The sequence below is a fragment of the Pteronotus mesoamericanus genome, unplaced genomic scaffold (assembly GCF_021234165.1).
Source record: "Pteronotus mesoamericanus isolate MK-2021 breed Mesoamerican mustached bat unplaced genomic scaffold, CSHL_Meso_final scaffold_54, whole genome shotgun sequence".
Taxonomy (NCBI): Eukaryota; Metazoa; Chordata; class Mammalia; order Chiroptera; family Mormoopidae; genus Pteronotus; species Pteronotus mesoamericanus.
The window spans coordinates 3,312,414-3,338,544 of record NW_026555321.1 but is presented as its reverse complement, the minus strand read 5'-3'; the positions used below and the strand labels follow the sequence as shown (position 1 = coordinate 3,338,544).

Genomic DNA, 26,131 nt, shown 5'->3' with positions numbered 1-26,131 from the left:
GGCAGCTGACCTTGGGCTGCACCTCCTGGGAGGCCACAGAGCCAGCACACCCACTGGACAACTTCAGACCACATCAAAGCACCACCCAACTACCTTCACAAGCAACACACTCAAGGGTCAGACTCAGCAGGCACCAGAGCCTCACTAAAGTTAAGTACTGCTATGTGGGGTGGGCCCCTACATAGCTAATTCTTCACAGCAGTGGCAGCCAATCCTTGCAGTCAATTGGCCTGGGGGTAAATCCCTCCCACTGATGTGGCAGCAGCAATTAAGGCTCAACTACAACAAGAGGGTGTACACAGCCCACATGGGGCTAGGGGCACATCCAGAGTGCCAGTTTGGGTGATGAAGGAGGCTGTTCCACAGCCTTATAGGACACCTACTATATAAGGCCACTCTACCAAACTCAGAAGACATAGAAACAAACATAGAGAGGTTTCTAAAATGAGGAGGAAAAAAAGTCCCAAATGTAAGAACAGAATAAAACTCCAGGAAGAGAACTAAACAAAATGGAGGCAAGCAATCGACTAAATGCAGAGTTCAAAAGACTGGTTATAAGGATTCTCAATGAACTTAAGGGAAAAGTAGGTGGAACTGAGTGAGAACTTCAACAAAGAGATAGAATACATAAAAATGGAGATAGAAAACATAAGAAAGAACCAGTAAGAAATTAAGAGTACATTAACTGAAATGATGAATACATTACAGGGAATCAAAAGCAGAGTAGATAAAGCAGAGGATCAAACCAGAGGTTTGGAAGATAAGGAAGCAGAAAACATCCAATGAGAACAGCAAAAAGAAAAGAGAATTTTAAAAGTTGATGATAGTATAAGCCTCTGGGATAACTTAAAGCATACCAACATTCACATCATGGTTTTACCAGGAGAAGAGAGAGAGGAAGGAATTTAAAACCTATATGAAAAAATAATGGAAAATTTTCCTACTTTGGTGAACAAAATAGGCATACAAGTCCAGGAAGTACAGAAAGTACCAAACAAGATGAACTCAAAGAGGCCCAAACCAAGACACATCCTAATTAAAAAGCCAAAATTTAAAGACAAAGAATATTAAAAGCAGCAAGAGAAAAGCAGTTAGTTACTTACAAGGGAGCTCCCATGAGACTGTCAACTGACTTACAAACAGAAACATTTCAGGCCAGAAGGGATTGGCAAGAAATATTCAAAGTGATGAAAAACAAGGATCTACAACCAAGATTACTCTAGAATCTATGGACAGAGAAAGAGCTACTCAGAAAAAGAAAACCTACACGAGTTTATCACCACCAAATCAGGATTACAAGAAGTATTAAAGGGCCTTCTTTAAGAAGAAGAAAATGAGAGGATCAAAACTATGAATAATAAAATTGCAATAAATACATACCTACCAACAATTACTTTAAATGCAAATGGTGTAAATGCTCCAATCAAAAGACATATGGAAGCTGAATGGATAAAAAAATCATGATCCTTATACATGTTGTCTACAAGAGACTCACTTCAGATTGAAAGACACATGCAGACTGAAAGTAAAGGGATGAAAAAAGATAGTTCATTAAAAATGGAAACAAAAAAAAAAAAACCTGGGATAACAACACTTACACCAAAAGAAAAGACTTTTTAAAGCAAAGGTTATATAAGCAGAGACAAAGGACCCAGTGATTCTACTTCTGGGTATTTATCCAAAGAAACCCAAAACGCTAAGTCAAAAAGATTTATACATCCATATATTCATTTCAGCATTGTTTACAATAGCCAAGATATAGAAACAACCTATGTGTCCATCAGTAGATGTAAGAATAAAGAATTGGTACATATACACATTGGAATATGACTTGGTTATTTTTAAAAAAGTGAAATCTTGCCATCTGCAGCAACATGATGGACCTAGAGGGCATTGTGCTGAGTGAAATAAGTAAGACAGAGGAAGACAAATGCCATGAGATTTCACTTACGTGTGGACTCTAAAAACATACAAAAATGAACAAGCAGAGAAGCAAGAGACTCATAGGTACAGAGAACATTTGACACTTGCCAGGTGGGAGGGAGTTGGGGAGATGGGTGAAAAAATTGAAGGGATTAAGAAGTACAGATTGTTAGTTATAAAAGAGTCATGGGGATGTAAAATACAGCATGAGGAATATAGTCAATAATATTGTAATAACTATGTGTGGTGTCAGATGGGTGAGACATTTATTGAAATGATCACTTAGTAAATTAGATAAATTTCTAATCATTGGCTGTATACCTGAAACTAATATGATATGATATGTCAACTGTAACTGAGAAATAAAAAATAAATAAAAGGAAGTAATCAGACAATAAAGAAGAAAGGAGAAGAAGAGGCAGTAGTAGTAGTAGTAGTAGTAGTAGAGGACATGGCTCTTTACCTTTAGAAATTAGAACTTACTTCTGAAGAACAAACTGAAAGGAGAAGGCTGATAATGGTAGATTATTCAGCATTTTTTGTTTTATCCTATCTTTTTATGAAAAAGAATATATCATGTATATGTTAAATGTATTATAATACCTATGCATGCAAATGCTAAAGGATTTCATATTAAAGATGGAAAATATTTAGCTTCAGTGGGCATTGCCTCAAAGCAATGAGGGTATAATTTGTAACATTTTAAGATGCCTGATCCTGATGAACTACCCAGGGAAGCTATAGATCAAATCAGCAGTCCCAATGGTGATGTTAATTCATTTACTGAAACGAGGATAGAAATGGTGCTAAATGTAATGAAAACATACAAGGTGCGTATGGATAGGATTTATATACAAATACATTATGCCTGTGTGGGTTGGGTAGTAATAATAGTGTAAGTAAGTTCCTAGCGCAGAGCCTGGCATAATTGGCATTCAGTAAGTTAGTGCAAGTTGCTGGGGGTTTTTTTTTTTTTTCATTAAATATCTAGGCCTTAGCTGGGTTTTCCTCTGAAATGGGTTTATTAAGTGAAACAAGGTTGTAATCTGTTCAAAAGGTCAATATGTTCTCTGAGAAAAGCATTTCCCAGGGATACCTTTAACAAGGTCTATTCTTAGCTCTATGGGAATCCCCTGTGTCACACAAGGGTTCTACACTGTTCTGCTGAGCCTGTCTTCTCTGTCATGTCCTCCAGCCACTCCTGTGTTGGGGTGTCCCCAGGGGTCTGCTTTGGCTTGGGCTTTGTCTACTACATGCTCTTCATGGTTACCTTTTTCACATTCCTCTTGTCTACCCACCATCTATCTCTAAGCTGATACTTCCATTAGGCATTTCCTGTCTTAACATCTTTTCCAAGTATCAGACCAGCCCTACAGATCTCTCAAAATCAGCATGTCCACACAAAACTCATGGTCCACTGGTGAGTATTCCAATAATTCAGAACTTAAGATTCTTTCTCTCTCTGCCCAAGGTTTGAATTCCAACATCTCCTGCCCGGACATTACAAAGGTACTCTCTTCCTTTTGAGTCTAGTCTTAGCAATACCTCCAGATTTATGACCTTTCAAAGAAAGACTTGGTGCAATTAAAACACTCTATGGACTCTCTTATGCCCAACTCTTTAGCATGGCAAATGATGCCTGTACTACCGTAAAGACACTCCTTCCTCTGAATTCACCAAGCTTTTTAGCATCTGTGTACCTTATAGCATGCTGTTTCCCCACCTGAAATTTAAGACCCAGCTTGGTTTTTATACAAACTATGAAGAGCTCTTGGACTCGCCAAGCATGGTGAATAGTTCCTCCCAAAGGCTTCAAAACTTTCTTACAGCTTCTAGAGCATTGCATTGTAATTATCTACTTTTGCATCTCTTTTCTGAACTAAATGCTGAGCCTCTATACATCAGGGCCCCATTCCTTATTCATTTCATTACACCAGGGCCTGGCACTTAGTGGGCACTTGAGAAATGCTTGATGAACAGGAAGAATTAACAAGAAATCCTTGAAAACTGACTGTAGAGCCCTCAGGGATTCACACAACACCTCCTCACAAGCCCTCAGCTTCAGGCACAGTTTGCCACTCTCTGGATAGCAGACTCTCTCCAGTAGCTGAGACTTGCCCACACCCTGCCTCTGTGCAGATAGCATCTCTCTTCCTGGTCTGGGTTATGCACCCCGTCCCTGGCTTCCCATAGCAACCAATTTTTTAATCATAATGTTTTGCATATTCCTTGGAAACTTTCTTGTTTTAGGTTCATTTCTCTCTTTCTTCTGCAGTCCCTTCCTTAACTAGACTAAGCCGCTTCAATGCAAGGACTCCTATTCACTTCCTTCCATTGCTTTATGCCAGTGATACTCAAACTGTGGTGGGTATCAGAATTCACTGAAGAGCTTTGTAAAAATATGAAGGCCATGGCCACATCTACTTCAATAAACCTGGGGCCCTGTGTGCATTGTTAGTTCTCCAGGTGATAGGTGATTCGGATACCCTCCAAAGTTTGAGATCCTCTGACCTATACAGTCCCAGTCTATTGTATACACTCACTAAGTATGTGGTGAATGGACAAATGAGTTAAAGAAGGAATGAACACCACATGCCCCCAAGTCAAACTGTCTAAACTTCTAAGGTAAACCTAAAGCCAGCAGTGAGTTCAATCAGTGATTCTCAATATGTGGTTTCTGGACCTGGGAACTTGTTAGAAAGGCAAATATGCGTTTTCCTCTCATGCCTACAGAATCAGATAATCTTAGGGCAGAGGCCAATGATCTGTGTTTTAACAAACCCTCCAGGTGATTCTGATGCACAGTAACATTTGAGAATCACTGAATTAAATAAAGACTTAAGTTGATTTCCAAGAAACCAGCCCCGCCAGCCCCGCCTCTTTCTTCTTCATAGTCTCTTGTGCTTCTTCACACTGGTTCTTACTCCCTCTCTGTGTGAACAGCTCTTGAATCACACATTCACGCTGGATCTGAAGCCTAGAGATTAAAAAATGCCAACCACTTCCCCAATGCCACGAACCACATTACATCTCCTTCCGCAGAATGAAGAGGACCATTGCTGCCAACCCATCATTTCCCGCAAAGCAACATGGAGCTGACTCTTGGCCTGCAGTCACCCCTTCTTTACAAGTCAAGACGTTTTGTAGATACCACCCAGCAACCAAAAGCTGAGCACAAACAGTGCTGGCCAGAGCAGGGAGGCCACTGTCCACGCTGACCTGCATCCTGAACGCCCATCTCTGGTGGGAGCCAGGATATCGTGGTCCCTCTCACTGCTCATGCATCCCCCATGCTCCCCTGAGGCCAACATTGGTGAAAGGCAGGTGCAAAGCCAGGCAGGGAGGCAAGAGCAGAAAGGAGGCTTCCCCAGGGATGGCCTGACCTGTCCACATCAGCCCCAGGTGGCAGCTCCTATAAAAGCTCTACAGAACTGCTGAGGGGAGACAGCCTCAGAAACAGTCACAGCAGCCAATGACCGTTTTAGCCTCCACGCTTTTGGCTCCTGCTAAGAAGCAGCAAGATTTTCAGAGAGACAGCTTGTCCAGTTTGCTTTCATGTTTACAATAACTTTGTTTCTAGCACTATCTGGACCCTACAGGCCAATTTTATGGGCAAAAAGCATAGTTTTCTGAATGTCAAGATGTCCATTTGTCACAGTCCACTTAGGCTTCCTGGCACTGGTTCCATCAGTAAAGGTTTCTTGGAATTTTGTTCTGTGACAGCATTGTTCTGAGACCTGCAGAGAGATCAGGACAAATCAAATTGTGCTGAAATATCTGTCACTTCATTCTTTCCCCAGAATCCAACTTGCCTCGATGGAAGAAAACAGAAACAAGTGATTGGTGCTTTAAAATGATTTTGCTCCCTTTCCGCAGGGGCGAATGATAATGAAGATCAGCCTCTTGCCATTCTTGCAGGATTATATCCTAAAGCTAACGTATTCCCGCATAGCAGAGCTTGGTCCCACGGGTTGATTTTCTTCCAGGGCTGGAGAGGCATTTGCTTTACATTGTGGGGAAATCGCTGCCTGGCTGTTTCTAAATTGTTATGTTTCCTTTAATTGGTCTTTCAAATGCTCTAGAACATAAAAGGCTTTATGGCTTTGGGAAGGCCTGCTGAAACCAAATTCAAAAAACTTTCTGGGAGTTGGTTGGCTAGTTTATGAATAATCTTCAGTTCCATAAGAATAAATTAATATAAGAGCAACTTTTGTTCAGCACTAGTGAGCTTCAAAGGAACAGGATGCAAATGACTTAGAGGCCCTGTGACATTTACTGTTTTTCTTATTTCTGACGTATCATGAACATAAGAAAGGCTGAAAAAATCTTAAATGTTTTGTAATAAAAATCAGTCTTGGGGAGTGATGCTAAAGTGCTCTAGAGCTGACTAGGAGGTAGGAAGGGAAACTTGTTCTTCTCTGATAAGATATAAATAAAATGTTTTTAAAATGTGATTCTTCTTTGAGGCCCCCTAAAGTCGTCTTTTATTGAACCAGGCAGATAGAAGTGGGGACATCTGGCCCTTTGAACAAGGCAAACTGAAATCAAGTAGAGTTACTAATTCTCTCTGCGCTTCAGATACCTATCTGAAAAATAGATCTACATATGATTATTTTGAAGAAGAAATGAAATGATGTATATAAAGAACTTATATGATAAATGATCAAAAACCATTACTATTTAGAGTGCTATTATTGTTGTTACTGTTCTATAACCTAAATGTAAAAATGACTATGACCTCTTATTTTTAAAAAGGGGAAAATAAGTATTGCAGAAACAACTGATTTTTGCAGCAATGGGAAGAGCTTTTAACTCGAACCTAAGTAATGCATCCCTCAGCAGTGCATCTCCTTCTCTGTAATTAATATTTAAAACTCACCTATATAGAGAGAGCTATAGTTCTGTTGAAAATTTTAACTGACAGGATATGGGCAGGAATTCTGATTTCTCTCTGTTGTCTCTTCCTGGGAAGAAGCCTAACTGTGACCTATTAGGCATCTCATCCAACACACGTTCAATACCTCCCACGTGCCAAGCCCTGAGCCTGCCACACACGCCAGAAAAAAGGGGCAGTGCCCCTGAGGGGAAACGCAGCCTCTCTGAAGTTAGCCAAACAGACAAGACAGCAGTAACCAGACTAAGACAGCCATGCAAACCCTGCCTTAGTTGTTCTACTGATGCGGAAATCTCGGTTCAGTTAGCGCACTGATACAACAGTGCTCATTCCGTGCTCTCCTCTCCTTTCTCCAAGACTTCAGATCTTGTGGAGGTTCCTGAAGAAGCTGACGGGCCAGGAGGCGGGTATGACCTACGGACACGCAGCAACAGCGGTGAGTGAGGGACCGGGGAATCGGGCCTCAGCACGACTGTGGAGCACATTAGTCCAAGGTAGCAGGCTGGGAAAGTAGCTTTCCAGGCCCCTCGCTTCCTTTGCTAGCTCAGGAATTCCTTCTGGGCAAGTGCTCAACTTCTGGAAAGCATCTGAACATCATTACTGGTGGATTTCAGTGATTTGACCGGAATGATCCCTGAGTTCTGTCGCCTGAGTTCTCATGCCTTATGGAATTAGCTACAATGGGGTTTAGGAGTCACTTCCAGACCTTTCTGTTAATGCGCCATTTCCCTCACTGACCTACACAAGATCAGCAAAGTCACAGAGAAGCTGCCCCACACTACGCCTGAAGTACCTCGGCCCAGGCGGGTGGCAGGGCCAGGGAGGACAGTGGCAGCCTCACACGCTGCTCCTTCCCAGCAGGGATAACTAAGCCTCTGGTATGTGCAATCTAGCCCAACATTCCTTATTAATATCATTTAATTTCCTAATAGCTTAAGCCCTGCTACAATAATTTCTAAAATAGTTATTAAATGCTAACTACATACAATTGCTTGCTAACATTAAGAAAGAGCCGCCTCTTAAACCAGAGTTTAAGGAAACATCACCAGCCTCTTATGCAGGCACCCCGCTGAGCCTCTGTAATGTGAACAACTGCCTAATCTCCACACTTCTATTCAAACAACATTTATGAAGCATTTACTATCTATCCCCAGCAAAGGCACCTAGGTCACAAACGCTGTCTTCCAGCCTGTCATAACCTAGCAAGACCGCATGTCCTGACTTGTGCATGTACTGAGCTGAGTACACCCTCAAGGCAGAGGTTGCACCTCCCGACTTTCATGCCGGCATGGGAAGCATGGGAATGTACCCCTTGGGTAGGTTTTCCACTTGGCAGTTTACCCTGCCTTTTCCAATCTGGAAGCAATATCCCATGGCTGCTTTGTCAGCAGCTGTCTTACGAAGCATCGCTTTCGCTTCCTCAGTTCCAGGAACTCATGTTCGTCTCTTCACTAGTTAGGACTGTGCCTCTATGAGTCCCACAGGGCAGCACATGCTTAGCTTCCCCCATGACTCTCCCTGCTAAATAAGCATCAGCGTTTGCACAGCCCCCCTTGCCAAGCCTGCACATATCTGCTACAGCATGCAGCGAGGGGAAGGATTCTTCTGCAACACTTGGGGAAAACTGCACTTTACGTCGATGCAAACAGGTGCTGAGCACGTAGCAGCACCATTAGAGAGGCAATCCAAAGAGTGCCAATGGTCAGGGGACCCTCACAACAAGCAGTAACACGGCAGGACCATCCTAGCCCACGTCCAGCATTGCAGGTCCAGCAACCAAATTTGGTCAGCAGCCTCAGAGTTCTTCAGCACCTGAGGAACAAACTCACAAGAGACTGGTATAGAAACCAAACGTGCCTGCATTTTGATGCTGCTGGGTCTGGTCAGCTGGTGTGATCCTGAACCTGACTTCTGCTTGCACTCCTCACCTGAGGCTCCTCCCCCATACCAACCACGCTGGACATCCTTGGCCCCTCCTGGCTCTGGAGACAGCCTGAGAGACTGCCTGGTGATCATGTGGCTGCGAAGCAGTGACCTAGCCTCTCTCTGCTTCTGTTGACTCATCTGTAAAATGAGGATAATCATATCACCAAAGCCATAGGATGTTGTGATCTTTCAATGAGATAATGAATGAAAGTACCATGTACACACTGATGACTGAAACCCTGTTTCCAAGACCAGGCTTTTTTGTTGCCTCCAGACACCTACAGCCTACCGGATGTGGCCATCTGAATGTGGACCAGGCATCGTTAAGTTAGCACTGGATTCCTGATTACTTCACCCACCTACCTACCCACACTGGCTCTTCCCAGCTTGTCCCTGCTCAGTAAATAGGAATTCCATTCTAATAGTTGATCAGGCCAAAACTTGTGGCATCAGCCTTCACTCCCCCTTCTTCTCACACCTCACAACTAATCTGTCAGCAGGTCTTATCTGCTGCTCTTCAACACCTTGCCCAGCCTGTGCCCCCCACTTGCCCCAGCCGCCTTGGTCCAGCTCCACTGCTGTTCACCCAGTCCCTGAGGGGTTAAGGTCTTTATTGGCCCTGGGGATTTCTTTACTCAACGAAGGTCTTCACAGGATTTTATAATGTGAAGGAATCGCCATTTGTATAGAAGTCATCAATATGAAGCACAGTTGCTATTAATTAAGTCATCATAAGGTCATAAAGTGTCAGAGATGCCACTCAGAGCCTCTCTACTCCAAGCATGGCCCATCAACCAGCAGCCTGGGCACCACTTGACAGCCTGTTAGACATGCAGAATCTCCAGCTGTTCTAGAACAACTGCAGAATCAGAATTCATATATGAATCTGTGATAGGAATCCTGTTAAAGTTCAAGAAGCAGAATTAAAAGTCATAGAGCCAACCACCTCCCCTCCAATACACATAAACACACACTCACACCACACACTGTCAGATAAGGAAACTAAGGCACTGAGTAATACATTCAAAGACTCAAAGTCGAGTATTCGCCATCTCTTTTAAGTTAAGGGACATTTTTACAGACTTTTTCAAAGAAATCTGTTAAAAGAATCTAGCAAGCAATAAACCTCTAAAAAGCTTTGGAGATCTATTAGCTATTCCTTTGATCAGCAGTTGCTTTCTTTATAACACACCCTTGGAAGCAAGAGACATTAATTATGCAGCAGTGCACTTCAAAACATTTTCTTTGATTAGATTTAATCCCCTGTCCATGCAGTTTAAGAAACAACCTAGGGAGACCACCCTGCTCTGGAGCCCCAGTTGCCAGTAGTCTTCTCACCATTATGGTGAGGATGGTGCTGAAGCAGCCCTTGGATTCCAGGCAGCAGCTCTGCACTACATGTTTCCTTTCTGTTCTGAAACATGCGTAGTGTTCGCAGGGACTATTTCTGCCTGCCAGGTGGTATGTCATCCTGGAGGAAGAGTTCAAAAGCCACCTTAGAAGAGGGTACAATTCACACTCATTTCTTTACTGTTAAAAGAGCGCAGTCTCTGCTTTCTCTTTCTAGAAGCTCTTGGTCAGGTCTGAGTATTTCTGGTTGTCGTTGTCAATGCTATCCCTGGCTGCATCAGAAATGTAGAGGGGGAGAGTTGCTCGTCTTCATCTTTGCTTTAACTGCCAGGCACTCCACTGGAAGCAAGGCAATGAGCAAAGGGAGAAGGAGTACCGAGGCTACCTATTTCAGCTCAAAATGCCAAATGATGATGTTACTGGCTGCCTTCAATAATTGCATTTCAGTCTAATTGTATGTGATCATAACTTTCCTGGAAGAAAAGCAGAGGGAAAAAACCATAAGCAGGATGGTTTCCTAGAAATATTCTTTTTCAAGGACTGGGTTAATCACATTCCCTTGAGGATATCACAGAGCCCAGTAGAATCTTAGGTTGCACTAAAGCAGAGGAATTTTGCCCAGAAAGAAAAGTGGCAGTGCATACTGATAGAACATACCCTTGTCTTTTGCATGCACTGGTTCTATATCTAAAATTTTGAGGTGTCACCAAAAAAAAAAAGGAAGCAAATATTTAAATGGCTCTCTTGGCAGATGCTCCTAGTTCTGGTCCCCCTCCAGTGGACAATTCCCAAATTACAGATTCAAATATTATGGTGTGTTTTCATAACACACAATTAGAATCTAGACCATTTGCAACAACATGTATGGGCCCAGAGAGTATTATGCTAAGTGAAATGTCAGACAGCAAAAGACAAATACCATCAGATTTCACTTATATGTGGAATCTAAAACAAACAAACAAAACAGAAACAAACTCATAGGTACAGAGAACAAATTGATGGTTGCCAAGGTGAAGGCATTAAGATGTACAAATTGGTAGTTATAAACACAGTCGCAGGAATGTAAAGTACAGCAGGGGGAATATAGTCAATAATGTTGTAATAACTATGTATGGTGTCAGATGGGTTGCTAGACTTACCAAGTGATCACTTCAAAAGTTATATAAATGTCTAATCCCTGTGTTTTACACCTGAAACTAACATAATATTGTATGTCAACTGTAATTGAAAAATAATTTTAAAAAATTTTGTTACTATAGGCAAATGTTAAGCAAAGAAAGATTATATAGCTATATTAATGTGTGGGGAAAATGGACTTAAAGACAAAAAAAAAAGCATTACTAGAGAACAGCATCATTACAAGGCCATGTTCACTTCACCAGAAGATATAAATTCTAAACTTCCATCCACCTAATATGTAGCCTTTAAATAACAGAAACTCCAAGAGGAATTGACAGAACTATTAGGAAAATTGACATCCCACTTCATAGTGAGGGATTTTAACACATGTAGCCATTGGCAAGTTGGATAGACAAAAAGATTCAATACAAACATAGAAGAACTGAGGACCCATTTGACAATTCTAATTGACTTAAAAAGAACACTCCATCTAACAAATGGCCAATTCACATTCTTTTTAAGACCACTTGGAACAATTATAAAAATTGATCACCTGCTAGGCCACAAGCAAGCTTCAGAAATTAATATTATATAGAACACATCTTTCTGGCTACCATAGAAATCAATAGTCAAAGAATAAGTATGGAAACCCATAATTTGGGAAATTAGAACACATTTTTAAAAAGTTTGTGCATTAAAAAAATCATAATGAAAATTAGAATATATTTAAAACTAATATGGAAAACACTATCTATCAAAACTTGTGGAATGCAGCTAAAGTTGTAACTAGAATATTTAGCTTTAAAACTTTTATTAAAAAAATAAGAAATGCTGAAAAGTAATCATCTATGCATCACATTTAAGAAGCGAGAAAAAGAAATGGAATAAATCCAGAGAAAGCAGTAGGGAGGCAAATAAAGAACAGAAATTATTAAATTACAAAGATAGATCATAAACCCTAAAAGTGGTTCTTTAAAAGTTAAATTTATAACATTTAACAATTTTTAAGAATAAAATAGATATACAAAGCTAAGAGCAATAATAAAAAGAATGAATATAACAGATCAATAAATCTTAAAACTTTTTTAAATGGGCAGATACCAAGAAAAATATCAATGACCAAAGTCTGATTCAAGAAGTAATAGAAATAGAAAACTTGACTTTGCCTCTAATCGTGATAGAAATAGAATCAATATTTTCATTTTTTGAACAATGAAAATACAGGGTCCAGTCAACTTTGTAAGTAAATGCTACCAAACGTTCAAGGACTAGACAATTTCAATATAACACTAGCTCTTTCTAGAAAACAAAAAGTGGCAAGGAAGAAGGCCAGTGGTATTCTCTAACTTATTTTATGAAACTAGTATAATACTGACCTCAATACTAAATGAAGACAGTGAGAGAAAGGAAAATCACGGGCCAGCCTCCCTCTTGAACATGGAAACAGAAATCTGAAACAAAATCTTAGTAAACTGAATCCAATAATGTATTTGTAAAAGATAATGTATAATTACCAAGTTGGACTTATTTCAGGGATGCAAATTTGGGTCAATGTCAGATAAGCCAATTATGTAACTGCCTGCACTATCAGGTTACGAACAATAAAGTAATAATAATCATCTCATTAAAAAACACAGGGTGAACATGGGCCTCACAGGACTGCAAAGCAAAAAAAGAAAGACAGAATATGGAAAAGGAACAGACAAAAGTCCTTTGGGGATATGGCAAAAACTAAAGATTCATTTTGCATCTATAATAGAAAATATTACTAAATGAAATAAATCACGTGGAAAAGGATGAGAACTATATCATTTTACTCATATGTGGGATATAAAACAGCAACAAATGAACAACCAAACTCACAGACACAGACACCAGTATGGTGGTTACTAGAGGGGAAGGGGGAAGGATGAAGAACCTAAGGAGGGTCAAATATATGGTGGTAGAAGGAGACTAGACTTTGGGTGTTGAGCACACAAGGCAATATACAGATGATGTATTACAGAATTGTACACTTGAAACTTATATAATGTTATTAACCAATGTTACCCCAATGAATTTAATTTAAAAATGAAATATGCCTGTATAAGCGACATATTCTTTGAATACATGCCATGGATGAAATTAATGATCAAACTATTTTTTAATAAGATTTCTGAGAACTCTGTCACCTGATTTATTTCTGGAAAAGGAGAAAGAGAGAAAATATTCACTTGAATTTGAGGGGCAGCTAAATTGGAAGCAACAGTAGCAACAATTCTATGCCTCTATGTTTCCTCTGGTCCATAGAGAATGCTTAAACCTCCTTGACTGGAGATTCAAGAGTCTAATTTTCCCCCAGAGCAAGACCATTGGGAAAACAGAATAAAGAATAACAAACTCAATAGCACCAAATAGGGTTTAACACAGAAAATAGGGCCTGGTTTCTCCTTTCAAATGAAAATTTTACATTAAAAGATGTTTAGAAGTCATAGTTGTTTTTCCTCTATATTCAGAGAACATGGGGTTCGACCCTTCCCCTTCCCCCAATGGGAGCATGTGCATCACTAATCAGATAAACAGTCCAGCCGCCATTTCACATGGGACTCTGATGACCAATGGGGCTGGCCTAGCTCAGCCTGCTCACAGGGAAAGGATGCAGTGACTACACTCTCAGGGAGAATGGGTGGTGAGGATGCTGCCAAAGAGTCAAACGTTGTGCACTGGGTCCAAGATGTCTTTCACACCCTGCTCATTTGCACAGTTTCTGACCACTGCGGACGGGAGAGTCTTGGAACACTGGTCTCACTCGATGATACCTTATTTCCGTGCTCACATTGATCGTAAACATGGTGACTATCATTCCCATGAGGGAATGATGACAAAACTGAGGGTGGTGACCTGCAGGAGACAGCAGCCCTAGTCGGGGTTGGTATGAACATGTTCGCACTGAACAGGAGGCCGCGGCACCGCAATGCACTTGCTCTTTAATGTAGGGGGCTGTTTTTTGAACTTGAAGTTGAATTTCCGCATTGGTTCCTGTCTGGCCCCAACAATCTTTTTTGGAATTCTTTAATGCGATGGGTGTGCTCTCCGGTATGGCGAGGGTTTTTGGAGATTCAAGCTGCAAAAGGCTCACACGTATGGTGCAGAGATCAGATCACGCATGCCCAGAGGCAGCACAGCTTCTCCAGGGACTCTGGTTGCAGGCGCAATGGCAGAGAGGCTCCAGCCTGCAGTGCCTTCAGTACAACCTGGGCCAAAAGGCAGCAGTGCAAGTGACGCCCAGGCACTCTTACAAATCAGAGAGAATTTCCCAACAACATCAGGATGGATTGGAGGAGGCCAGCAGCAGCCAAATAGCGATGGAGTACTCTTCTCCTCCAGCCCCACCCAGGCCTCTGTGCCTCCTGGTTTTTTTTTCTGGAGACAGTTCTCTCCTGGATGGCCGCCTCCTGGGCATCCATCTCGTCACCACTGTCGATGACGTCACAGGGCTTCCGCCAGGCCCAGAAAGAGCTTCCACTGAAGGAACATAAGAGCCTTCCAAGCCACAAAGAGATTTTACTTCAGGCTGAACTGCGTAGGCAACAGCTTTCTTGACCCGCCCAGACATCACAACAGCTGGTCTGAGTTGGCATAGTCCGCCACAGTCTCTCATCCAGAGCAGGCGACTTGGAACTTGAGTCGCTTCTCTCACTTGGGCATGGCGGCCACATTAAGGTGAGGCCACTCCAGTGGGCCAGGACCCCGGGGACATGTCTCAGGCCCTGGAGCCGGCTGCGGAGGCCACGGACGCTCCACCTGGCTCTATGGCCATCCCGCTCCTCAAATTAGTTTTAATAAAATAAATTTAACGCACCAAATATAAAAGGTATATGATATATATTTTTGGTAAAATAGTTACCTTTCTTTATTTCCTTTCCCTCAAATGAAAGTCTTAGACGTGATTCTGGAGGGAACGGGCTTTAAAAAGCATTTTAGCGCTGTTCGGCTCTGCTTGGAACCATACAGCTGAAAACACATTTGGGGTCACTTCAAAGGATGTTTAGTGCAGTTCACAAAAATGATACCAGATGTTTAATGGATATTCAATATAAAGCTAAAATGATGCGAAATTACAAAATTGTAGACCCAGTCCAAATTGCTCATTGCACATGCACCTTATGTAGTTCCCCTTTTTAGCTCCAATCAGCAATTTTCTAAGAAGATTCTCTTCATGTGTTTTTATTCAAATATTTAATATTCTTTTAGACGTATCCAGTTTTCTACTTATGGAATCAAGTATTTCCACTAGGATTTTAGGTAATCACATTATACCAGCGAAAAGTATTGCTGGCTTCTGCTCATTTTAAACTAAGTTGGGTGGTCAGATATTAAGGCAGACGAGGGCCATAGAACTGGACCTTCATTTCCCACTTACCTACAAACCGAAGCTTCTCCAATGACTGCTTGTTGGCCTCCTAGGGATAATGGGATTGCGTCCACAGGCTCTGGAACTGTAAACTGGATAACAGATGTTTACGAAGCAATGGCACATTTACAGGGGCTCTTATTCTGAAGTGTGTTTTCTACACACAGTTACTGAGTCCATTTTAAGGACAGTGGAGATTGTCAGTGGACTAACTGAAATGGATGATAGAGCTTCTCGTGGTGCATTTCTCTTCCTCTGCTGCTATTTCCTTGGTAATTGGAAAGGTGACCAAAGGGAAGAATAAAGCAGCAATGGGAGATTTTTAAATGTCAAGTCACCTAAATGTTAGTTTAGTTTAGACACCGTAACTGTATTATATAAACTTGGAAACATCTGCCCCATTTGTGTTTAAGGCAGAGACACGCAATGTGAATAAGGCCACGCCTTTGGTGACCAGGGTAGACTTGGCTGATGGAACTCACCAAGGCAGAGCCTTCACACCCCCCAGAGGCCTCCTGCAGCTGTGTAAGGGACACAAAAACTCCAGCCCATTTTGAGGGGCCTTGTTCTTTCTCAAAGGCCACAAAGTGGTGGCTTAAATGCACGAGAAATAGACAACCCAAGAACAACCTGAGAAACCATGATTTTATTTTTTAATCCAAATAATTGCTGCAATACATTGACAATAAGAGATCAAGGAACTATTCTGAAATTTAAACCTCAAGCTCTAATCTGCAAAATATAATGCAGATATCATTAAGAAACTAGAATCAAGATATTGAAAATAGATAAGAGAATCTGGTATTTAGAAAAAGTTATTCAAATACCATTAAATAGGGCCATACATGATCCTCCATCCCATAACAAATGATTTGATACATTTCACAAAGATGCCTGGCACTGTCTCTGTTCATGACAAGAGCACCGTCAAATGAGGCCAAGTTGTAAGCACCCAACTGCCAGGCAATCAAGAGGATGTGTGCCAGCCGGAGGCACATACAGGGTGTGAGCATGCAGAGAAGGTGGTGCCCAATGTTGCATGGGGAGTCAGGACAGCATCACGCAGAAGATACCATGAAAGCTGGGTCGCTAAGAGCAAGGAAAAGGCAGTGGGTCAAAGTAAAGTACAGCCTATGGTACAGGGAATAATAAAGCCACACCTCTCAAGCGTGTTTCCAAAGCATGGGGACCAGGTTCCTAAAGCTCCTGCTTTCTCTTGTCTCCTTCAGTGTTTACGTATCCAGAAAATGGCACAGACGATGTCAGAGACCAAGCAAAGAACATAAACCACCAGGTATTTATGGATGCCACAGAAGGCACCTTTTGTTTCCACATGCGCGTTACATGCAAGCAGACATATTCTCTGTAGTGTGTAAATTATATAATGGCATCATATATTGACTATATTTTATAGTATATAAGTATGTATTTATATTTTTATGTTAATTTATATACAATTGGAACAGAATCCATAGAATAGGATAAATCAATAGAATCAATAGAATAAAATAAAAGAAACTTGAGCTTGGATGGCAGAGAGAATAAAAAAATGATACAGTTGTGTGTCCTTTTTGTTTTATATATAGCACATATTTATTACATTATTATGTATTTCAATGTAGTATACAATTATATATTATTACATTTTACATAATATATACATATTTGTATATTATACAATTGTTATATATTATATAATTTTTAACTTGTTATATGTATTTTAAAGTATAAACGTTTATATAGAATTTACATTTAATTGGTTATTAATAGTAGTTCATATTTATGTATCACTTACAGTTCTCTTTGTAGCCTACAAATTGGGGATAACAAGAAAGTCTACCTCACTTCTCGTGCTGTGAGGGTCCAATGTGCTGATGCATGAAACATGCTGCCTGGCACGCAGGAAACTATCAAAATAACAGTTTTTATTATCCTTATTGCAAGGTTTCATAGCCAGTAGATAATGATTCCATGATATGAACTAAGTCTGTCTGATGTCAAAATATGCTTTTTTTCAAAGCATGAGTGAACTAATAGCAACATGAATATACCTGGTTCCCTTTGATATTTTAGATACCAAATGTTAGGCTAACTGATAAAAAAGTCAATTTTCCAGATCACTTCATAAATTATATAAATGTCTAACCACTATGCTGCACATCTGAAACTAATATAATATTGAATGTCAACTGTAATTGAAAAATAAAAATTTTTTTTAAAAAGTCAACTTGAGGAAGTGAAAGTTGTTTATTCCTAGTCACATGTCCCTCTTTCTACAGAGAGAATACTCTAGTTCCAGGGCCCAAGCTTTCATGAACAACTAAATACAAAATATTATTGGACGAAAATTGTAGTATTTCTGACAAAGACCCCCACATAATTGTTTTCAAATGGTTTATAATAAAATCAGGCTCAGCTAAGAGAGTAAAAATAAAATAAGCCAATGGTTGAAACAGTCTTTAATGATGGTTAGATATTACTTAAGAGCCATGTACTTAATTACATTTTATTAACGTCACCATTTTTTTTTCCTTGCTTCTCTCCTTTTCTTCCTCCTTCCTTCTCTAATTTTTCTTTTATTTTCTCTTTCAGGAACCTCTTTCCAAAGACCCATTACAGATGAACACCTATGTTGCCTTGTACAAATTTGTACCACAGGAGAATGAAGATTTGGAAATGAGGTAAAAATGCTTTAAAGGAAAGAAAAAGCAAGACTGAAAGAAAGAAAACTAATAATTCTGTGCAAAAAAGTAGTTCAATTTGTGTCACCTCCGGGAAATTCAGGGCAATCCTCAAACTTTAGTGCGCACGCAGGGCTGCTGGACCACTCCCTGCAGTTTCCGATTCCGCAGGTCTGGGGCTGGGCTTGAGAGGTCGTATTTCTACCTGGTCTGCAGGTCGTCTGATGCTACTGATCCAGGACCACACTTTCAGAAGCACAGTTTTAGCACACCGACAACAGAACTGCTCATGGGGGTTTTCATGAAAATTGACCATCCGATGCCCTTGGCATCCTGTGGCATCTCGTAGGGAATCAAAAAAAAAAATGTATGTAATCCCCAAATTAACATTGATTGAAGAATCAAATTGAAACCATTTGTTTCTCCTGCTGGAGACTTCCCCCTTCCACTGGCTCTCACCCTGGGATAGGCTTTTGTTTTAGAATCCACCCCACTTATGGTAATTGACCCTGGGGGATGGTAAGGCAAGGTATGGGGACCCTTATGAAATCTGAACCTTCCCTTTGACCGCAGTTTGGGGTCCTTGCATTTCAGGGGTAGTTAAGCTGGAGTCCATCCTGTGTTCACATCCTCCTTATTGTGTGACCGTAAGCAATTTATAAATATTTCATTGCTCTGGTTTCCTTCTGTGTAAAAGAATAAGCATGACCTCTTCTCCTGAAGGTATTTGTGAGGATGAAATGAGTAACATCTATAGAGCGTATAGCCCAGTGCCTAGTCATCATAAACACTCAGTAAATGGTAGTTACTACAATTTTTATAACACGGTGTGTTCTCCAAGAAAAGGATTTGCTCCCGCTCCTGTCTTCCTGACCCGAAAAAGTAAGTCATCTGGGGAGAAGGCGTTGCTGTTTTCCAGCCCTGGATCAGGATAGTAAGGGCTGCTTCTCGAGTCAAATGGGCCCTTGGAGACTAGTTCTTTCCAAGTCTGAAGAGAACGGAGAGAGAAATTAACGCTGAAAACTACTGGAATGTCAGAGCATTGGTAAAATGGCCTCCAATTCGGGGTGGACTCCTCCAGTGTGAATGCCACACAGGCCAAGTCACAGCCACCAGTCACCCCCTTCCAGTGGCTCCCAGGGGTACCTGTCTCTCCACCCTTGACTCCATGTCCTCAGACTTGTACCATTTCCCAGACATAGTCCCTCTCACACTTGCCTGAATACAGTTTCCCACCTCAGTGAAATCTGCCTCTCCTCTTCCACTTTTCCCAAAGTGCTGCCCAAAAGGCTCCAGTCAGACCCTGCTTCCCTGGCTCCATATGCCACTGGGTCCACTTCTGCTGCCCCTCCGAGTGCGGCATCCAGCGCAGCTCCATAGCAGGCGTGTGTGCCCTGCTGAGCCTGGCACCTCCTCCTGGTTCACACAGAGGTCAGCTTCCTTTCAGTATTCCTGTGGTCTGCTTCCAAGCTGTTCTTGAGCCTTTTCAGAGCAGAGCGCAGGGCCTGGATCCCGGCTCCCTAGATTTCTGCAGACATCTAGGCTCTCGTGCATCTGAGTGTTCTCCATCACTGAGTACGAGGTGCCATGCTGCAGTCCCTGGATGGAGTTGTAAACACTACCTGAACTGTCCGGCGTTGGTGCAGGAGAAGGAGATGACATTTATCAAGGGAAGCCCTATTCTATCAGAGGTAGACCCAGCCCTGAAGGTTAGAGCCTGCCTAGGATTCATCACTGGGGCAGTGCCAGCCCCTCAGCCGACAGTCCACAGCGGCCTTTTTGCTGATGAGGACAAGGATGATTTGTGTCTACTTTGAATAAATACAGTGTATTTTGTTCTTCTTGAGACTGTCATTAGGTATCCGAAATTTAAAATTTACCAACTTCCTATTGTGCACATTCTACCATTTTATATTAGAAAATTATCTGAAGTCCTCAGATAAAAAAATATTCCTAATATATATAGAATGTTACTGAGGAGTGATGCCTAGCTGCCTGGTGGCGGTCATAACATTTTGTGCTTATTTTAGTCGGCTGCAGGCCATTAAAAGTCAAATGGTCTGCTCACAAATCCACCGTTTACAGTCTGCTTCGAGGCATACAGTTCATTCCCTGGAGCGAAATGTCTGCATTACACAGGCTGCAAGATTGGAGTGATAAATCATACTTACATTTTTTTTTCTTTTGCCTAGAGATTCTAGGTTCCCATTTTAAAAGCCAGCTGCTTGATTTAGAATGTGTAAGGTGATGCTTGGGGAGTTGGTATAATTCCATGAATGAACTGGGGCTTAGTGAATTATCATTTTCTCCTTAAAGTAGAGGAAGAAATTCCTTTTCACAAAATACCACTCTTATCCACCTGCGTTCTGACGGAGGGAAGCATGCTGGGTATTGTCCTCAGGCAAGAGAACAAAAGAGGTGAGAGTCCAGGGAATGTTCAGAGTGTGAGCTTGGAGGCAAAGTAGGCCCAGCTGTCAAAGCCAACCATCACAGACCAGGGCAGATGAATCTTCACTTCAACAGGCATTTGTTATATATCTGCTCAATAATAAGGGAAGCTTTTTCTGCCAACAGCCAGCAAACAGCCCAGATCTCTCTTCCGACTTCCAGTTGCGCATCCAGACCTGCCTATCCTAGGAATGGATAGCACATAGCAGCACCCCCCTCCCTCCCACACTCCCGCTCCTTAGGGTGAATGGTGTCACCATCTGCCCCAACTGCAAGCTGGCCACCAGAGATATCCCTTTTTCTTGTGCGCAAAATGTATTTATTATTCAAATTCTACTGGTTCTCTTTCCTAAAATCTACTACCGCCATCCCCACCATCATCCCTCTCCTGCATTGGTGGAGCAGGAGCTACACAGTCTCTGGGTTTCTAAGCTTGGCTCCCATCCTTCCTTCCCATCCATTTTGGGAGGAGAGGAGAGGACCAAAGGGGACAGTGTCGAGCACTCGATGGAGACTGTCTAAATTTGGAGTCAGATAGGATGGGTTCAAATCCCAGCTACTCTCACAATAGATCATTTTACCTAACTTTCTCAAACTCTGTTTTCTCATCTGGAAAACAGGGATTCAAGGCTGCCCTTACAGGGTGGCTGTGATTAAATAAGACAACAATATCTGGTACAGAGTGGGAGCTTAATATAATGTTAATTCTAATCAGTTCTATTCATACTCCAAAAGTAGATGCTTTCTTTTCAGACCAAAGACAGGAGAGAATGAGAATGAATATCTCAACATTTCCTGAGTGTTTAAGAATAAAGAGTGTGGGGATGTACTTGGCATGGGTTTAAGTCCCAATTAAGCCACTCACTAGCTGTGTGACCCCCCTGAAGCCCAGAGAAGTTACACAAGCCATCTGAGCCTTTGCTTCTTCACTTGTAAAAGAAGGTCATCGTTATGCCTGCCTCAGGTCTGCTCATGACACATACATCTTTGCTATCCAGTGTCCTCTATTTCCCTTGCATAAAAACCAGGATATCTACAGGGTCCTCCACAGGGGACAGTCTCTGGTGACACCTCTGCTTTGTATACCCCTCACCTCTCTGCTCCATCCACTGTGGCCTTTTTTCCTTCTCCAGAAGGACCATGCTGCCACCTTCCAAGGGACCCTGCAGTCTGCTCCTCCCTCTCCCATCCTCCTATCCACCCTCTACCACCATCATACCACACACACACAGACATGCACACATACACTATTCCAGTTGACTATCATGCACCCATTAGATCTCAGCTCAACTTTTGCTTTCTTAGTGCAGCCTTTTCTGATACCCCCAATCTGGGTGAGTTTCCTCTTTTCTATATTTTCATGATACCATATTTCTTTCCTTTGAACCACTTACCTCAACTTGGGTTTATATATTTCTGGTACTGTTTGGTTAACCTCTATCTCCCTTGTATATGTTCTCTTTGTATATGTATGTGTTCTCTTTGAGGGAGATGTGTCCCTCAAAGAGAACACATCTATAATTGCTGTCCTTCCTATCCCTGTAGCATAGTACAGTCCTTAAAATATAGTAGATGCTTAGTAAATATTTGAAGAATAAATGAATGAGTATGGTGGAAATTAAATGAACTAATTTGTACCTGGCGTGTACAATTAGTGGGTACATCAAGTATGTGATAATATAATGGAAAATATGAAGGAGGAAGCAAACCAAGCTCAGAGGGGTCAGCCAGAACCTATTTCCTGGAAGAGATGAGCCTTGACCCCATGATGAATACTCTTTGTCAAGGAGAAACTATAGAAAGCAAGACCAAACGGGACCATAGTCATATTCACAAGGAACAAAGGATAAAAGACCATTTGGAAGAAGCCCTGCTAAGCCTTTACTGAGCATTCACGGGGAAGAGAAGCCAGGTTTTGTCCCCTTATTGTTAGGGCAGCAAGCACTCCTCTTAGAAATGCTCTGGTCCCCTCATTAGTCTCTAAATGCTGTCTAAAGACAGGCTTCACACAGTCTGTTTGCTGCAGTTGCAGTGTAGCATGAACTTCCTAAATTCATCTACCATTCTCTTGCCAAATCCCTGGAGTTCACATACATACTCTAACGATGCTCTGTCTTCCCACCATCATGGGCAGAGAGTAGGAGAGAACAGGCGAGAGCACAGCAAAGAACAATACCTAGGAGTCACATAGACCTCATCTACCATCCGCTCTGATCCTCATTAGCTGCATCAATCTGAGCACACTGTTCTCCCCTCCCTAGGGCCACTGAGTATTTAATGTGCTATTGAAAATAAAAGCTAGGATTTCATTCCCAGTACAAAGCAAGGTACCTAATATATTTTGATACCTTCTGTTCAAAATTTGCATCTTTCCACAATATGTTTTCATTTCCTAGTCTTCTAAATAAGCTCATGAACACAACCCTAAGGATATATAATACAAAATTTTTAAAAACACAGTCAACAACTCTGTCTGGCCATTGAACACATCAGATGAGACTTTCCCTAATTGGCCCAGCAACAAGGAGGCTGTGATATCCTGCCCCTCGTCTTCTGAGTAGGTTTTTCAGTTGCTGATATGACATGCCACGGGTATGGCATTATATTACTGATGTGAGAGATATGATGTCCTTGCATGTGAGATCTCCAGTTCATTGCTGATGATTGGTGGTCTCATAGCACCAAAGACCCACCTGAGTTCCTCTGAGTGGAATGAGCTCATTCAGATAACCTTCTGTAATGAAAGGTCTTAGATAATTTCCACTGATAACCCTTATTGTCAAGTTTTTTTAAAGAACTCAGAAAATCATACTTTATGGGATGCCAGCTTAATTTGTGAGCAAAGTTCTTTAAAATGCTACTTGAAATACAACCTGGAGAAACCCCATTGTAACTGATATTGACAGACTGCCTCATTCAGTCACATTGGCTGTGTGTCAAAACATCCTCTTGACCAAGTGGATGAGTATCTGTATATGACATATTTACATATGCACAATATGCACACATATTCTCACACACAGTCAGATCTGCATGAACACTGTCACACATGTCCATGTGCACACATTCACACACTCATGCAAACTCAAATATACATTCATTTGCACACACTCATACACATATATCATTAGCATAAGCGTGATAATACATGCTTAACTTTAAAGAAAGTGAATCCTGTCTTCTACATATACAATATAACCAGTCTTGTTATCCTCACCACTTTTGGTTTCAGAAGTTTGCAGAGTCTTAGAGCTATTATTATTCAGAACAACACACCTTTTAAAATTCAATAAGAATTCCTTTTTTGGCTTTGCCAAGTTGATACTACCACATGAGTAACCAGCAGATGTAAATAACTCCAAGTAAACACAAACCCTTAAACATCTTCAGAACTCTGAAATAAAGGATCCAGAGTAAATAAAAGACTTAACAGTTTAAAAGCGCATTTTAGTGACCATATAATACCTATTCCAAAGAATCCACTTTGGCTTCCCACATCTAAGTCATTTTCATTTTTATTAGTTCTCCTGAAACAGATTTATGTGATAATGGCCATGTTTCATAAGGGGGAAAAACAAAAAAGGGGGGGAGTTTATGAGCAAAGAGAGTGAAAGCAGGAACTGCTTTTTCAATATTATTAAATTCTAAGACACAAATTAATTGCCATTTCAATGTGTGTCAGACACCTAAATTTGGGGGGCTTCAAAGAAATACCTGTCTTCTTTTGTAACCTCAAATAAGGATTTAGATTCCTGAATCACTGGGCTCTTTCTTGGAAGCAGGGAGACTCAGATTTTTCCATGGGTAGGTCTGAATGAAACCAGGCAACTATTTGTCTCATTAGCTAATATTCATTAAGAAACTCTGGAGATGGGATGGCCTGAATTCATCTCATTCTGATTTTTTTTCAAAGCACAATTTGATTGAGTTAAAACTGATTTTAATCTTTGCATGGCTGTTTCCAGGGTTCGTTTCATCTGTCCACCACTCATCACGTGGTGAGTGAGCACCTTCTCTCTGCTGGGGGAACCATTCACAGGCCCTGTCCTCAAAAAGCTCATGTGGACACAGGGCTGGGGGTGTGGAGGCGGGGGGTCAGAAGTGTAGACAAGAAGGTACACTTCAGGGTGAGGTCTTGTTGGGGGAAGGCAGTCCAGAATGCTGCCACAGCACCTCAAGGGGGCAGCATCCCAGCAGCCTTGGCAAGTCAAGGAAGGTTTTGCAAGGAGGTGGTATCATGGCCACGCCAGGGCCTCAGGAAATGGGTCTTGGGGCCTGTACATCTTGGTTAATGAGTAGTCATTCTCTCTTTACAACAAGGTAAGGATGAAAGGAGGAGAATAGGTCAAATAGCAGAACAAGAGAATTACTTTAAGAGGTCCCAAATGGGAGGAGGGTGCAATGCACACTCCATTACAAAAAGAGGTGGTGCCTGGTCATTGCAGGAGCAAGGGCATAGTTAGATAATTACATTCATTCCAGTCTTCATTCTGAAAAGACTACCTTAAAATTCAGTAAAGCTTAGTGAATGGACGGTTAGCTATTTAGTTCATATTCAAATGAGATGATTTATGGTTCTTTACATTTTGGGGGATAAGGTGGGAGAACCAAGACCCAGAGCTCACAGGTAGAAACCAGGGAGACAGACTCCGAGTCCACTCATCTTTCTCTTACCCCAAGCTTTCCTATGTTGACTGTGGTAGGTTTCCTCTCTGATAAGGCTGACAATTACATTTAATCAGCAGATTCAGACAGTGTATTAATTTATCCCATGTCAGCCACCTACATCACTTCTTACAAATCTATAAGGATTGTGAAGCTCATGTGTAAGAGCAAGAAGTGTGCGATCTATAGAAGGTGTTCATGAAAAGTCATTCCTCTTCAAGAATAACTTTTCAAAATTAAGATAAAATCATGACTCTCATACAAATATAAAATGAACACATGTCAAGATTTTTATTAGGCTAATTAATGAGAGAACAAGCAATGTGTGTCATCAGGTTCAAAGGAGAATTCAAGCATCACACACATGTAAGCAATTAGGAGTGTTGATGTGAATTCACACATTCATGCAAAACTAGCCAGTATTCAGAGTAATAATTGACCACATTCTGCCAGATACAATTCACTTGCATTTCTATGGACAAGGATCATTTGCATTGTCATCAGTTGTCTACAACTTGAGGATATGAAAATTAATAGCTCAAAGACATTTAAAGGGGGGATCTCCAGGAAAAGTGGCCTAGATATCCAGATCAGTAATCATTTTTTTGCTCATTTCAGAGTCTTTCACAATTTCCCCTGACATCCTTTTGTGTTCTTTTAGCAAATCTGCTGTGTTATCCAAGCAAGTAGTACTGTGGAGGAAACTATGGTTAGGATAGCCCGCGCTTGTTA

General features: G+C 41.3%; 1 protein-coding gene and 1 pseudogene across 2 annotated transcripts in view; one reads left to right on the top strand and one right to left on the bottom strand.

Moving 5' to 3' along the window:
* Positions 1-26,131, top strand: part of STAC (SH3 and cysteine rich domain) — a 115,324-nt gene that overhangs the window by 71,652 nt on the left and 17,541 nt on the right. For both annotated transcript variants that reach the window (XM_054595143.1, XM_054595142.1), the window contains 3 exons: positions 7,175-7,253; positions 16,835-16,899; positions 18,198-18,286. In XM_054595143.1, the coding sequence (XP_054451118.1) occupies positions 7,175-7,253; positions 16,835-16,899; positions 18,198-18,286 (233 nt within the window). The remainder of the gene's footprint in view (positions 1-7,174; positions 7,254-16,834; positions 16,900-18,197; positions 18,287-26,131) is intronic.
* Positions 13,933-16,462, bottom strand: LOC129088445 (transmembrane protein 183A-like; annotated as a pseudogene).